The sequence below is a fragment of the Alligator sinensis genome, unplaced genomic scaffold (genome assembly GCF_000455745.1).
Source record: "Alligator sinensis unplaced genomic scaffold, ASM45574v1 scaffold288_1, whole genome shotgun sequence".
In the NCBI taxonomy this organism is placed as follows: domain Eukaryota; kingdom Metazoa; phylum Chordata; order Crocodylia; family Alligatoridae; genus Alligator; species Alligator sinensis.
Genome location: NW_005841876.1, coordinates 4,036,927 through 4,054,029, shown reverse-complemented (window position 1 = coordinate 4,054,029; position 17,103 = coordinate 4,036,927). Strand labels below are relative to the sequence as shown.

At 37.6% G+C, this 17,103-nt stretch overlaps 1 protein-coding gene across 1 annotated transcript in view; it reads right to left on the bottom strand.

The window, feature by feature from the left end:
• Window positions 1-17,103, bottom strand: part of CUL4A (cullin 4A) — a 55,589-nt gene that overhangs the window by 13,732 nt on the left and 24,754 nt on the right. Inside the window, exons 8-15 of the mRNA XM_025196112.1 lie at window positions 16,422-16,489; window positions 12,203-12,321; window positions 9,611-9,803; window positions 7,919-8,023; window positions 6,084-6,194; window positions 5,361-5,446; window positions 4,224-4,331; window positions 1,447-1,560 (exon numbers count right to left, since the gene is read on the bottom strand). Coding sequence (XP_025051897.1) covers window positions 1,447-1,560; window positions 4,224-4,331; window positions 5,361-5,446; window positions 6,084-6,194; window positions 7,919-8,023; window positions 9,611-9,803; window positions 12,203-12,321; window positions 16,422-16,489 — 904 coding nt within the window. The remainder of the gene's footprint in view (window positions 1-1,446; window positions 1,561-4,223; window positions 4,332-5,360; window positions 5,447-6,083; window positions 6,195-7,918; window positions 8,024-9,610; window positions 9,804-12,202; window positions 12,322-16,421; window positions 16,490-17,103) is intronic.

Below are 17,103 nucleotides of genomic sequence, written 5' to 3'. Positions count from 1 at the left end.
TACAAATGAAATAAAAACAATCCAAGTAACATTCAGACTATACATTTTAAATCTATACAATGCCAAACATTAAAAAACTCTGAGTTGTAGAAATAATATAACAAATACCTTCTAGATGAGGAAAAATGAATGTTATCATGAAGCATATGCTTCCCTGGAAACACACAACCATAGATAGCAATAATATAGAAATTCCTAATCTCTACATTGGTGGTGCAGTGAAAATCCAACAGGTTACTATGGACTCAGTATTCCCTTAACAGTCCATTATGTCTTGTTTTCAGATGTAATAGGTAAATTGCTGACTCCCCTGAAGTAAATAGAACTAATATTACTAACTTCAATGGGGGCCAGTATTTCACCCTGTGTGTTTTAACAGAAATAAGCAATTTAGCACAAAGGATCTCAGTAGAAAGCATCTAGTTTAAATTTAAGACACTTTTTTTGGATTTTTTTTTTTAAATTTAGGCCAATAGTCACCAACCAATCGATCTTGATTGACTGGCCGATTGTAAAGCCTCTGATAGTCAATCTCAGTCTGTTAGAGGCTCCATGATTGGGAGCAGCAGGATGCACGTGACTGGGCTGATCCACGCCCCCTGCCACCTGGGCCCAGGTGGGTGAGTGGAGTCAGAGCCCGGGCAGCTTATCTGGGAAGGGGGGGTGGGGGAATGGGAGAGGGGCAGAGCAGGGGGCAATAGATCCTGGGGCGCCCTTGACTTACAAAAAGTGATTTTCACCATAAAAAAGTTGAAGATCACCGATTTAGGCAATTTTGCAGCTAGAGTAAATTTAATAGAAGCAAGATACAGCTAAAATAGGCAAGGCAGATTAATAGGAGATCTACAAATAGATACAAACTTTGTATGTCAGCTATCAACTGAAACTGATCTAAATGTTGCATTCATAACTAGTTACTACTGACAGAGTGAATTTTGCTTTTGCTCTGGTACAATGAAATTCTGTTGCTAGTGATCCCATCAGACAGAACAAAAGCTAATGTTAACCAACATTTCAGTTATTTGATACCTTAGAAATTCAACCAGCATTTACATTTTAAACACATTTATTAGGCTACACCACTGATACCTTTCAGTACAGTTTTGAAATGACAGAAGGCTTCACCGTTATATCAGTGGGCCTCCAAAATACATTTTGAAAAAAATCCCCACCCCCTTCTATTGGTTTCCAACCTGTTATAATTTTCTCTTATCATCACAAAATGACACTTCCTGTTGACACAGTCTACGCTGAAAGATGTTACATACTGTTGCTATATAGTAATGTGGCTAGAGAAAACTCATATTACAAGAACATACGACAGAAAACCATAGCTGGATTTTAGTTTCCTCTGCAAATGGTACTTTATTAATTAAAAATAAGACAAAGCAAATAAATTATTTAAATTTAGAAGCAGCAGGTAAAGCATTAAATAAGTGAACATACTTCCTTAAACTCTGCTTTCAGGACAGCTTGTCCTAAAGTGCTTTGCCACTGAAGTTTTCGACCGCTGTGTTTTCCAAGGTAAAAGGTCTTAAACACCTCCTGAAGCTTAACCATCTATAAGCAAAGAAGTAACAAAAAAGGTTTATTTATGCTGTACCAATGTAATTTAGCAGATCGGTTTTCACAGAAACAGTTTGCTAGGTTCATGTAAGTAGTATTTCAAGATTCAAGTTCACGTAAAACTAAATATCAAAGGCCAAACTGTGGTTTCCTTGGTACCTGTTTAAATAGATAAAACTCGATTTCAAACACAGCCACTTGCAATTCATATAGTTTCCCTAAAACTAAATATATTTTAATGAAGTTGAAACAAAATTTCTACCAAAAGAGTAAAAAGCACACTAAAAGGACAGTTCTCTGCCTAAGCCCTGCTATAGTCTGTCCCCATACCTAAAGATTCAGAGGAAAAAAGCATGCTTTAAGGCCTCACTCCAATCTTGTACTGATTACTATTTGCCCTAGTCCAAAGTCTTAAATTTGATTTGTTTTCCTAATAGGAGCCCTGGCTGTTTCCAAAACTTTGCATTTCTCCACCTCTCCAAGGAGAAGTCAGTGGAGAGATAAAGGTCTTTTAATTCCATCAAGTATCTGACACCAATGGACAACTGATGAAAAGATCCAGAAGAATGAAGATAAGAATGCTTTTCCATCCTGTAACTCAAATGCCAATACTACAGTCACTTTTGGGCTCGGATTATCTACCCGCCTCTCTTTAGGGGTAAAAAATAAAAATAAAAAGGCCCTTTACCATATTGTCTGGCATATAGCATGCACCGTTTTTCCTCCAAAAATCAGCTGCTGGAAATTGGGATGTGCATTGTAAGTAAGGAAATATAGTAACAGCAGTTTCTACCATACAAAGCCTCTGCTGGGGTGGGGGGGTGGGAAGAGAAAGTAATGTTGTACATGCTGCATGGGGGGCTCCTTAGCTGCTGGCTGTGGGCACATACTTTTTCCCTGGCTGCCCATCCAGCCCAGCTCAACAAGAAAAGGAGTTTGGCTGAGTGGGCTAATAGACAGCCACAATGGTTTGCTTCCCTGCAAATGCAGCTACCTGTGTTTTCCCTGAAAAATACCATAGTTACCAGTATTAAGGAAAGATCTTTTATTCTTCATTCTGCCTTACAAAAACAAGAGGGGTACCTTATTTGGGGAAGTTTTGTATGCAATAAAACATGGTATTGTAGAGTTGAAATTTAATGCTGTTAATTACTCCAAACCATACCAACTTGAAAACATAATCTTTTTAGGATAAGCAACACCTTTATATACATTGCCTTTTTTTAAGAGCTATTGCACGGAATGAGGTAAGGATCTCAAGGGGAAAAATGGCATGTCATCCTCATCTCCTTTACAAACTGTATCAAAATTCATAATCATCAGGTGGACAGAATTAAGATTAGACAGACAACCTCCATTTTTTCATTTTCTAACAACCAAATGCTTCACTTTGCAACTTAAAAAAATTCTTTAATCTGTTTTTGGTACACAATTTTGTATATACAACTATTTTTTTTAAATAACCAAACATACCACACCACATACATAATGTCACATAAAATTAATTTCCTTGTTTAGGTAGGTCACCAGGATTTGAGCCCAAGCCCTACAGAGCCTCAATGCATTCCTCTGCCATTTGAATTTAAAATGGCAACTGGCAGCAATAGTAGTGGGTAGTTACACTACATGGACCAGGCAGTAGAAGGAAAGGTTTACATGTCCAGGCATAACTCTACTGCACACACCGCATAATAAAATTCAGTTCTGGCAGATGCTGAGAGGCACTATGGTTAAGTGGATGAACCCTAGAGGTCTGTCATATTGCAAACCCACGTTCATTTCTAGTGCCAGACGTGACTTTGTGCTCTCTGTCACAAATAATGGCTTATACTTGCTTCCCTCTCTACAGTTACCAATAGACTTCTTAGTACAAGATAACAATAAAGTGTAAACGATTTTTAACACCAGCCAAAAGAATTTAAACTCATTGTTTCCCACTTCCCAAACCCATAAACACCTTCCCTTAGGGCTCAAGTATTTTGAGATTTGCAAACAGCAGCTTCAGCAGCCATTTTGTTTATACTGTGCCCAAAGACTGCGTTTTGTGCAACTTCCTCAAACTATGCAAGATGTTCAGCAAGGTCTGGAACAATAATCAGCGCAACTGAAACGTTTAGAAATTTCAAGGAATAGATCAGTTTTAACCACTTTACATATATGCAGTAGAATTTGATTTCTGGAGTGTAACGTGGTCAAACCTAGCCAGTAAAAGGCAGTATAACTCCCCTAACCCTATGATCATCTCTCTGCTCAATTAAAAGTTTGTGCTCCAAACCAGACACACCAGCACTACTCAAAAACTGATGGAAAAATATTAATGTCAGCCATCTATCCCATATTACTATTTATTTTACACCAACCTTAGTCTAGGGAGTAGCTGTACTGTTTTAGTTTATATTAAAACAAAACCCACACATGGGATGTTTCATTGAAAAAAACTAGTATTTGCCAATATTCAAGAATGTTTAAAGAAAAAGGAGAGGAAGAGGGAATAAATGTTGTGACACCCTGCCCTCCCAAAGTTCTATCCCTTACTTTTTGTAATTTTCCAATTTACTTCCAAAAAAAGAGTAACAAAGTATGTAACAGCAACCTTAGTAGAGGTACTGCTATTTTCCCCTCATAATACATTTTAGAAGAAGAATTCAAAGACTCACCTCTGAAGTTAAGTGAACTTCCATGGGGGTATAAGTTGGCCAATATCCCATAGTTAGTATATTTACTGTCAGGTCTATACTGCCTGGATCACTCTGGTTCTGTACATACTAAAATGGAAAACCAAATGACCATAAAAAAATCTTGCTAAAAATCCTTTTATTATTTATTCCCAACAGCAAACAAACACAGAAGTAGTAAATCAACATGTCTTTTTGGTTACTTAGTGATCCTTGTAGTTTTTGAACAGTGAATCATTTTGGTAATTCGTTATAGAAATAGATCTAACTGTAAGATGAAACTGAATTTATTAATGTTCCTTATAAAAAGTGTCTCTGAACACAATTCCCACCCTGGAAACATATAGCTCTGAATCTATTTAAAGTTGACTTCAGCAAGAGGTCATGGATAGTAGCAAGAAGAGTTTTCTGTAGGTGATGGCTTCACCCAGAAAACCTGCAGTTACTACTCTCTCAAAGCATCCAAGAAACACTTTATATAGCTAGCCAATTCAGAACACAGAGAACAGCTTGGAACAAAAAGACAAGAAAGCTAACAATAAAAGTGCATGCTGGAGAATTTTCATTAAGTGACTCTGAAGTCAAAAGAGTTTAAAGAAAGCAAAAAAATCCCTCTCTAAGTCAGGGCAAACACAGCAGCATCAAAATCTGGACTATTTTATTCCACATGTGTGTTAAGAAGCTACATATTGCCATGATTTTGAAAGACGTATGCACAGAAGGAGCTTGGGCTATATAGTCAGAGATCATAAATAAAATTGAAACATTTTGTCAACAGATGCAGGTCACTCACACTCAGAACTGGTCAGCGCCCAGCAATAATTATCACATGAAAAAACATGGTGTTAAAATGATCTTACATATTGCTCCAATAAAATGGGTGTTACATGTTGCTCCAAAAATATGATCTTACATATTGCTCAAATAATACATTCAGGCTTTGTTAACAGAACTGAAGCAAAAATCAAACGAAACTACCTCTCACGATTTCTCAGGAGATGCACTGAACTATGAACAGAATCTGCTCAAAACCTGTTTTGTCAAAGTTTAAGTTCAGACTACATATCATCCTCACTATTGCAAAACTGATCATGCATATGCAACCAAAGTGAAACATACCTGCTTAAAATGAACCATGACATCTTTTGACAGTTCCATATCCTTGAACATGCCTTCCAGTTTGCTGGTGAAAGCAGCACCACATTCTGTCACAAAATAAAAGCAAAGATTCCAGAGAGGGCATCTATACACATACTTTTTTTTCCAGAGACACGCTGGAGATGTGCCACTCTGTACGCAAGCTAAGGTGAACTGCGCTGCACTGCGTGCAGTTGTATAAGTGGCGAAATGAGTGTCAGTGTGCAGAAAATGGTGACTGTGCACTTTTGAACTAACTACCTCCAAAGTGTTTTAGTTCAAAAGCACGTTGCTGCCATTTTCTCAGCGCTGATGTGCATTTTGCCACTTATACAACTACATGAAATTGCAGCACCGGGCGCTTTTCAGAGCACCCGGCACTGTAACACACACACACACACACACACACACACACACACAGGTAAAAATGCCCACACAGAACAAGCAATTAAGGTTTACACTTTAAGCAGACTGTTAAGTGAGATTTTAAGACGTGCTTAACCCCCACTCTGATTTTGAAATGGGTACCTAAATGACCTGGCCACATTTCCAGAAGCACAGCAATCAGCAGCTCCTAAAGAGAACTGTTGAGCCATAGGGTGCTCAACTCTTATCTATCTTGTCACTTTTTAAATACAGAATAAGGGCTCAGATTTGCAAATTACAGGTAGAAAAAAAAACAACACCACATTTGCTGATGCCCACCATGTTTAAGCTTTGACAGCATTGACTTCTCAGCATCTACTGAAGCACTTTTTCCAACCAGCAGTCTTTTGGCCAAATCTTTCTTATAAAAGGCCTCAAACACATCTTTGCCTGTATGGAAACAAAAAACGGAAACAAGAAATCAAGCATATTCACTTCTACAGAAGCATCCTTTCGTTTTACTTCCTGATCAATGGAACAACGCTCACTATAGAGCTGCAAAGAAAAGTATGCTTACAATGTTTTTTTTAATTTATTTGGATTTTCTTTTTAATGTATTGGGTTTTTTGTTTTTTTTCCAGTGTCCAGATGCAGCTGCTGCCTTCATTTTTCCTCAGGTCATCAGCAATCAGTCACGATCATCCAAAAACAGAATCTTTCCCTCTGGGTTCTGATACATTATTATACAAATTGGTCTCCTGCACATTGTGGGGAAACCCCTTTTGTTCACGCTTTTTCAGGCTTCTACACCCTTCTCACCAGGTCCTGCAAATGGTTCTACGAAACAGATATGTTAAACAAATGCCCACGCCTTGCATAAGGGCTTCCTCAAATCTTTCCCCCTTGATACCACCAGGGTTTATTTAGCCTTTGGTTCAGAGATGCTATGATGTAATTTCAACTCTCAGACAGCAGGGGTTCTCACTCTCAGGATAGTCCCTGGTTGCTCAAAATATTCCTGTCTGAGACCCTTTTATATTTCTTCCCTGGATCTTGTCAAGAAGAACATAACATTGACACAGCTCCTTATCTCCTCCCCAAGAGTCTTCCAAACTGTTTCTGGTCTATTCCAGGACCTTTTTCCCATTGGAAAAGAAGTCTGGCAGTAAATGTTAGGCTATTTTAATTTAGACACTATCAGTAGAACAGAGGATTAAAAATTGCAGGAAATGTTTAGAAGCCTCTCAGTTTGTACATTATAAGCAGAACACCTGTTGAATACAAGCCCATGTATGTCCATTCTTAAAGGTCCCAGGCCCAGAGATTGAGTACTGAGAAACATGTGTCCTTAAAGGTCAATGTCCTGTTACCATCTATGTACTAGATTTCATATAAGAATATTAGTTTAACTAAAAAAAAGGATCAAAATTCTAAGTACAAAAAATAACGTAAAACAGCAGAATTGGTGACATCTTCATATTTAACATTTCAGAATTGCAGAGATCAAATCTCTTAGCCAGACAAAGCCCCAGTCATGCACTTTATTCATCGCTTTTACTAGGATTCTGCTGTTTTTCAGGCACAAAGACTCATTTTGCAAATGGTGCTATTCTATGACCAATGACTGTTGTGTAAATCCTGTAATACTGTAATCCTTCTAGATTCTGAAGGAATAGCTCTAGCACATGAGCAAATAAAGGTAAAAGAGGACAGTCCTGCTTACTTCCCCCACCTGTATGAAGTGTTTGATATTGACATATTTTAGGGAAGTGCACTACAATAAGCTGTGAAATGCTTTAGTGTTATCCTCTCAGTGCCACTACCCACCCTCTTCTGGCACTCTTGTCTAAGGGTGGAGTTGGGGAAGAAAAAATCAAGCCACTCCATGTAGGACTCTGATATACTCTGTCCAGGAAGTAAGAGGAAACGTATCAGTGAAAGACAGGAAGGAAATCTACCAATGAGCTTTGTGCCTCCCTCCTTAGGGGTCAATCTTTGATTACTATACAGAATTACCACTGGCATCATTTTTAGTCCCAAGCCAGAGACTCTAAACAAACATGTAACTGGGGCCATACTAATGGAATGAATATACACGAAATCTATGGGCAATGCTGTGAGCAGCAAGGAACATCACATTCTCATTACATGTATTTTTAAATGTGTATTCTTACCATGAATGAATCGAAATATTATCATGATTTTGTCAAGTATCCTTTCCAGCTCTTCATCTGTTGCTTCTTTATTGCCAGCTCTCAACTTTGAATCCACGTATTTTGCTACAATAAATAAAAAGTTGAAGAGCTTAAAAACAAAATCACTTTAAAGGCACCGTTTTAAGTATTTTCATTCCCAATATTGCTATATATATTTAAAATATTGGTAAAGTGCCAAAAGTTTATATTTTATCCCTCCCCCACATTCAGTGGAATTATACTAAAATATTGCGTTACTAGTGGAAAAATGTCACAGAACTGACCAAGAAAAAGATGAATACAACAAAAGCTTTAAAATTAATACACTAAATCTCTCAAATTGTTATGTTATGTTCACTAGAAGAGTGCAAGAGTGTTACTTGTTGAAACACAATGCTTTGGAATTGTACAAATGTATATGAATGTATTATATGAGACACAAAAAACAAACAACACGAAGAGGACTGTATTTTTGTAGACTTTTACCGTACACCTCTCGCTCTGGCCAAAACTTAAACAGAAGCGATGCTTTCAAGTTAATAGCTTGATAATGGCAGAAAGAAATAGGAGTAAGCCATGATCTTACTTGAGGATCTAAAAAGTCAAACAAATCTCTCTCTACTAATTCCTACCAAATCATATGACAGTGGGATGGAGAAAGAAACCATTGTAACAGCAGAGGCTACAGAACCCACGAATAGCAGCAAATCCATATTGCTGCTTTGCATATAGCAAATGGTATAAGCTTATTCTTTCTATATAAGGTCGCCTTTAACAGAAATCATTACTACTATTGAGCAGGCAAAAACAAAAGAATGTACTACAGAGAAAAATAGGAGGTCTGTCCCCCACCCCAGCCAGTGTAAACTGTCATAGCTCCATGGAACGGAAATCAATACAGCTAAAACAATGTATGTCACCCTTATATTACTGCCCTTATATTAGTTATTTCAAAACATGTTCCAGTACATTAATAGGGCAGTGTGGCACTTATAACCTAACTCCTTCTGCATAATTTCAGACCAACATGGCTAACTACTTCTCTCAAGTACATTAATAGATACTAAATGATTAAGGCTTTCCTTTTCCTAATTTCTGAGGTCCTTAACAACTGTCTTCTATATAAAGATAGTCTCCCTATAATTTAATGCTTTTATAATTACTGGTCTCCAAACTTCAGCTCTGAGGTGAGATGGGGAGGTACTACTTCCTTTGAAGGGATGTTGGTCTTATCACCAATCTGGGCTGCCACTCTATGTAGCAAGTGGAGAATTTATTAACAATATAAGCCTCATCCATAAAGCATCTAGACTGTTCTTAAGAAATAGTTATAATTCTTTTTGTACTAGCTATTCCATTCCTTTAGCTACTTCCTCCATTTCTGGAAAGTAGTCATGTGGTTTTCTAAGCAATTGTTAGCACCACTTGCAATGTAATAAGCAGGATGAAGGAGTTGACAGGCTCCTTCAGGAGAATGAACATACACCTGACACAACACACCCAGCCTTTTTCCTGGATCCTGTGACACATCCAGATTAGCCTGGTATCCCAAAAGCAAGCCTTGTAATAGGCTAAATACTGCACTGCTATTACACTAGCATACCCAGTAACTTTATCTTACCATACTTTCTATAGGTCTTAGAAATATTTTACAGAAAAATATTTTTGTACCTATCAATTCTGCAGGCTTATTTGGTCTCTTGTTGATAAATGTTTCAAAGGATTCCTTCATCAAGTTTATAAATTTTTCATTTTTCTGAAAGCACACTTCTATGATATGGTCCACTTTATCCTTAAAATCTAGTAGCTCTTGCACCATATCCTTGTCCTTTTCAGGATTAACCACTATTGTTGTCCCAAAATTCTGTAAAAACAAACACTTTTGATAATCAAATACTTCAGTGCTACCTATCTCCCCCAACAGACACGCACATCTTTACAAAAGTTTGCAATTAGAAAAATAAATATCATAGAGCTGCTTGATAACTGAAATCATAAGAAAGTTTTTAAAAATGATGAGATGCATTGACATTTAAAATAAAACCTGGACACACATTCATGGATTTCTAACAGCCGTGTTTAAAATTTACATTAAAACACAAACTAAAAAAAAATTACATAGTAGACATGGATTGTATGACACACACACTTACAGTTAAATACAAAGCTACATGACCATGTAAAAGAAATTATGTGGAAAGAGTTGCAAGAATGTTCAGTGTAATGGAAAAATCTGCATGACCTTTTTAAAATCCACTGAACTTCTACTTATTGGCAGAAATAGCCAGTTATGATTAGCTGTTTCTGATTGATCCAAGTTTCCTGTGTGTCAATGAAAGCTACAAAAGTGAAAAAAAAATTGTCACCAGGTTTTTAAAAAGCTGCTGCTTTGCAGGGACAAAACTCTCACTTTATCTTCTTTTAATCCCACCTTGTTTCTGCTTTGCCTATGTGTCCAGTTGAGTTATAATACCATTGTCTACCAAATCAGTCCATATGACAATATTTTGACTGACTGTGCATTTAAAAAGTAGCAACATTAGTACCTGGCTTCTGTCACAAGTATAGAAACAAGTATAATTTCTCAAGTAAAAACATGGGTTATCTGCACAGTGGCAGCAGAAAGACAGATCATTATTTCTCCAATAACTGTGGCTAAGATATTTAGCAGTGACAAGAGAATAAACAAAAAAGGCAAAACAACTCAGACTTTGCCCTTACTACTAAATTATCCACAGTAGTACTTCATAGACAGTCCTTCATGCACTGCATGCTACTTCCCCTGCCCCCCAACAATCTCCCTGGCTTGGTTACAGCTACCTCTCTCTCATACTTACATGGGTCCTCCTATTACCGTGGAATCTTGGACACCTCACAGTCTTTCATGGCTTACCCTCACATTTATTTACCTATGCTAGGGAAGTGGGACTAGTCCATTTTATGGGTGGAGAACTATGGTACAAAGAGACTAAGCAACTTGCTTAAATAGCATAGTCAGTCTATGGTAGACCATGGACCTGATTTCCTTTAGCACATCCCCTAGTCTTTAGCACAAAAGACTCCTTTTGACTCCCTCTGCCCTAATACTCCTCAAAGGGCTAGTCCTTCTCCCTCCACAAACATTCACTCGATCTTCTAACCACAGGACTTATTTGCTTCTGGTGCAAGTATTAAGGGTCATCAGGGACCTTATCTATATAGAAATCTTCCACACTATTCAATCTTTCCCCCATCTGGGAAGAGACTGTAGAGTGGTTACAACCAGTAATAATGTAAGTTTTGTTTCTAAAATGCTAGGTTTCTGATCCGTCTTTCCATACACTGACTCACAAGATAAGACATAAGAGTTCCAAGAGTTTCAATGCAACATTTTCCCATCATACACTCAACCTCCAGTTTAGAGCTACAATGTAAAAGGTCTACAAAGAAGGCTGGACAGGAGATTTTTTTAACTGTAAAAACAATTCTACTAAGTAAGGCTAATATGCAATCACAGTTAGTTATAGAACTGAACTATTGAATTCACGAGAAAGTTGTGCTTTCATATCTCTTGTATAAAACTTGATTGCTAGCAGCTTCTAAGTGAAGTAGCTGGCAAGCTCTTTGGGAAAGATACCTTGTTTGGGCTATACATTTGTCGAGTGCCTGGCAAAATGGAACCAATACCTCATTTTAGTTGGTTTAATTTTTTTTTTTAATAACTCATTTAATTTTTCAGAACAACCAGGGAAGAATCTAGCCTGTTAACTGCTGCTTTTTATTTCAGTTAAACAAAGCACAACATGATCTACATTAAACACTGGTGAAGGATGTACCAACTACATACTGATATTTCACTGGTTTTCTACAAATGTGACTGGTGTATATGACACAAAGTTAGGCTGAGGCCTAACTTTAAGTAGATAGTTGTATATTTTGCACAAAACTTAGCTAACTTAATAGCTCAGCATTTTCTAACATTCCATGCAGCTCTATTTTTTTCAAAATAAAATTTCATTTTCAGCTCTGAAAAGAAAATATTTCCTAAATACGAATGTCAAATCAAAATGTATGTGCTGTAGTTTTTCATCACATGAGCTTTCAGGATACTGCTCAGCAAAATGGGTGCACTGACAAACCAAAACACCCACAGACTTGTTTAAAATAGTTTTGATGAACACAGCTGAGTGTTTTATTGCTCCTGCCTACTTGTTCAACACTCAAACACTCATTCTACTGCAGACATCATAAATGAGACCACTGAGAGGCATTATTTTGTAATACCTTGATGTATTCACTCCAGTGTTGCAACAGGATCTGCTGCCCACCTTTTACCCGGCTGAACAGCTGGTATGTCTGTGTAAGTTCTGATATTCTGTTTTCATCAAGCAGGTTATCAAGCCCTAAAAAAACAGAACAATAAATAGCTTTTATTTGCGTAGTAAGAATGAAATTAAAGAGACAATTAGAGGATCTGTGAGCTCTATGAAATAATCAAAATTAATACATTATAGCCAATACACTAGACTTTCTTTTGTATATAAGGGCTATGTTCAGCACTGATAAATGTCTATGTTTACACTACCTGAAATGATTCGTGGCATATTTTTAAAAAGAGAAATTATTGTAAATTGAAGTACTTCCATTTTCCAACCATGTTCTGCCTACTACAGGCTTGCCGTGAAGTATTTTATTTTTAATGACAGTTCTAGTAAAGCTTTTCCATCTGTGGATCTAACAATTTTCTAAAGGAAGCCAGAAACTGACCCACCTAAGTTTTCAAGCAGTAAAAAAATGTACACTGTGAAAGTTTCTTCTGTGGTTAACCTTGTTTTTCTGTTAAGGATATGTTATGAACAGAGAAAGTATCTGCTATAAAGTTGTATCAATACGTACCATCACAAATTCTTTCTTAGAGTTCACCTCTACCTTTGTTAATACTCCCCATGACAACACAATTTCAACATTGCAGATGCTATTCCATTCATAAATTATATTATGTTAACATATTACAAATATTTCTACTTGCCAATTTGCTTTCATCCAATTAAATTTCAAGATTCACAATTACTTTAAATTACTGCTCACTTGCATTTTCAGATTAGCTGCTGAAAGCACAAAGCATCCTAATCTTACCAATACTGCCATTGTGTGTTATACCTTATTCTACTTATATTAAGGCGAGGAACATCCAAATAAGACAGAGGAAAACAATTCAAGGATGATGTCAGCCAAGAAAGCATAAGTGAAATTGGCTCTCAGTCTTTAGTGTTTCTTCCACACTCTCAAATATCCAGCAAAATGCACAGTATCCAGGTAACTAAAAAAGGTAAATTATAGTCTCTTGAAAATATATCAGTTGGGGTTTCTTTTGATGAGATATGAGAAATGAAGAAAAGTATGCTCTGCCACATCACAATAGTTTCCAGTTAGTTCAAAAAGAACAAATGACTAAGCAGTATGAGAAAATCAGTTTCATACTCACCTGTTCACTCTCATTTAACAACATCGTTATAGTTTGCAGTACTCTCTTCAATATTATTGGTTAAAAGTAAAGCATTAAATATAATAACAGCATCCCTTTTACGCTCTGGCCCATGCAGCGGTGTCAGACATAAGGCCCAAGGGCTGAATCTGGCCTGTGGAACTGTTGCGTCTGGATCACTGGTAGTCTGGTGCCCTCAGCTCTGCACTCCCACATGCCCTGGGCACTGTTGATCAGCCAGAGCTGCATGCTGCTATGCAGAGGTATGGAGTTGGGGGCCGGTGGCTACACCAATCCATGTTCAGATGGCTGCATCGAACAGCAGCTGGTCAGTAGTGCCTGAGGCCTGCAGCAGTGCAAAGCCAAAGGCAGGCAGCAGCATGCAGTCACATTCGGGCAGCACAGGTGAGGGGACATGCAGTGGTAAAGAGCCAGGGGCATGCGTTGGCATGATTCTCTCTGGCTGTACATGGCTCTATGCTATTGTATACCCCCATCTCTGTGCCATTGTCCAGCCATAGCTCTGTATCACCTCACAGCTCTGGCTCTTTACTGCTTGAATGAAGTTCCTTGCAGCTGCATGCCCCTGGACTCGCACTGCTGCCCAAATGTGGCTGCACAGATCTGGCCTGGGAGGAGCCCCTGAGGTCCAGATCCAGCTCAGGGCCTGAAGTGACCTTGACACCCCTTGCTTTAGCTAGTATAGCTTCCCCTTCCTTTTTCATCTCCCTTTCATATACCTGGACCAAGCCCACACTGGTGTGGATATTCTATTGCAAGTTTGATAGGCAAAGGAAAGGTATGGGAATTTCCTTTAGAACAAGAAGACTTCGCACAACTTCTTGAAAGCATTGCTGTGGCCCTGGAATGCTTTGTTATACTTGCAATAAAAACAACCAACATCTAGTCAGTGTCAGTTGTAAAAATACAAGAAGAAAAGTTTCTCATACATACCCTGCACTTGTAAGCTTTTTTTTTCCTTTATCAAACTGACTACATCACATGCCTTCTCCTAAGGAACAAAACCTACAAAAGGCAGTGTCTTCTTCTACTTGCACTGCACACTAGGATGTTATAAGTGGATTACAATGTGCTCCTAGATCAAATGAATGCAGAAAGTTATGTAAGTCAATAGATGTTAGACTTACTCAATTTAAGCGCAGATACAGAAAGTGAAACCTGATCTAAAATATAACAATCTCAAAATATAAACATAAAAACTATATAATATACATATCCATATGTTTATGGACAGTGAATCTATATTATGAATGCAGAAAGAGTTTAGAAGGAAACAAAAAACCCCCATATTTTTTCTGACCCAATTGTCTGCAACAAACATAATTGTGAAAGTTCATTAAGCAGCGCTTTAACAAGACAGACTTGTAATTACATGGGTTCTGCTGATGTTTATCAACAAAATTATTAGTTATCCATACCCCTTTTGAAAAAGGCAGATGGATTGACTCTATTTATTCACTTAAATATGTTGAAGTTAAAAAGTAAAAAAACCCTAACACCTCAGGGAAGACAGAAGACTAAAGAATGATCTATCCTTAAAAGCAAACAAAAGAGTAAGTAAAGGAATAAGATATAGTGCAAGACTATTACACAAACCTGTCTAACAGCATCACACACTGACAGGGATTGGAATGACAGGAAAAGTGCTGGAAAGTAACATGTCAGGGGCATATTTTAACAGAAGTTTGGGGGCGGAAGCCTTCTGCACAGAGAACAAGACTGATACAGAAGGAACAGTTTCTGGAAATGTGTGTGGCAGCTGGTCACTTCCAGGTTAACTAACAGTTAGTAGTACTTAAAGGTCTAAATGAGAAAGTTGTTGAAATCTGAAGCAATTAGAGAGAGAGTGAGAGAGCGAGAGGCAGACTGATCGCACAGAATCAAATCAAATAACTGGCCCTCAGACCAGGTAGAGAAGCAAAAAAAAGTCAACGTCAGACATTCTGAGAAAGGTATATCTGTATTTTGAGGAAGCTAAGGAAAGAACAAAAGGGGAGGAAGAAAGAGGAGGGGAGAGAAGCAAGAAAACAAGAGGCATGACATTAGCTTCCCAGAAGATCCAGAACCTAAAAACTATCCAGAGCCACAGACAGAAAGGGAGACTGAGAACAAAGCATTTATAAGATCTGGGAATATCAATCAAGCCCAGAAATCCAGTGAAACAAAGAAAAAGACTGTTCCTATAAACTTTTTAAATGCAAGAGGACATTGCAGGCACTGATGTCCCAACAAATCTAAGATTGCCAGAGATACACAACAATGTACAGAAAATATATTTTGCATTACTTCAAACAGATATCCCCACTGGGATGTTGCTCTCTTCGATAGTATATAGTTGTTTAAATATATAACCACAAATACATGGGAAACTGTCACCTGCGCTGTGTAATTATTATAATGCATGAAAACCTACTGCTTTAGGATAGCATTTTTCAACCCATATAAAAGTGTTGAGAACAAACTTTAAAAATGGATTCTCCTTTAAAGGAGAAAAACCGTGGGAAACCGTGGCTTTTCCCTTGCAGGCTGCCAGAATTACAGCCTGCAAGGAGCTGCTTAGGGCCCACCCCATGTCCCACACAACCCCCCACTGCCCCACACCCTGGGGGCAGGAGGCAGTGGGTTGGGAGTAGGGGCACTGGGTCGGGACTGGCCATCAATGTTTACAAATGGGTCCTGGTACAAAAAAGGTTGAGAAGCACTGCTAGTCCCAGGACACATTAATTTAGGAGACTGCTAATCCCAGGACCATACACATTAAGAAATTTTATTATGAGACAATTATACTTAACCAAATCCTCCATAAAACTAAAATTAAAAACGTGCATGTTTTCCTACATATGATCTGCTTGCCCAATTTTACTTGGCTTTCTTTTTGTGGCAGTGTTGGCTATGGCCTATGTTCTTTATTAAAGAAACAGTTGTGCAATCCACAGTTATTCCAGACTCTGAGAATCTGTCATTAATGGTAAATTACAAGAGCCAAATAACAGATACCTTTTTGCAAAATAGCAGTTAAGTGTTCTCCTAGTAGTTGCTTCTCCACACAAGCAATTAGTGGTTTCCTATGTAGGGCAAAAAAGGTATATTAGAAATACTGTACAGTTCAAGCCAAATAACTTTCCTACCATTACACAGGTATGAGTATTCCCATTTTTACAGGAGAAAGATGCCTGTAACTGTGCAATCTGTATTTTAAATAAATCCAAAGACCACAAAACGTATGCTATTAAAAATGGAAATACAGATTCAGGTATATTTTTTTAAAAAGCAAGATCATGTAATTCTTAACAACTTCTTAGATTTAGATGTTTTGAAAAGTTAGTACAGTTTCAAAAAGTACAATACTCTTTTTAAAAGCACAAACTCTTCTAAAATGGAACTTCCAAACTAAACACTACACATGGGATTCAAAATTCAAATTAATTCAAAATTCAAATTTTAATCCAAAATTCATTATTTTCAACTTCAGGAGGTACTGCTTCTTAAAGTAGGGAATAGGAAATCAATGATGTTTGAAAAGCAAGGTCTTCTTGTTAGGTTAAACAGGTTGTGTTAGCAGAGCTTCTTGTCCCTTAATGTTTCACAGAGGGCCAACATTCATTATATGTGTAGAAATAAATCACTGATACCAGGTTACTCTATATGAACTGAAAATATTTATGCATGGGCTTAATAG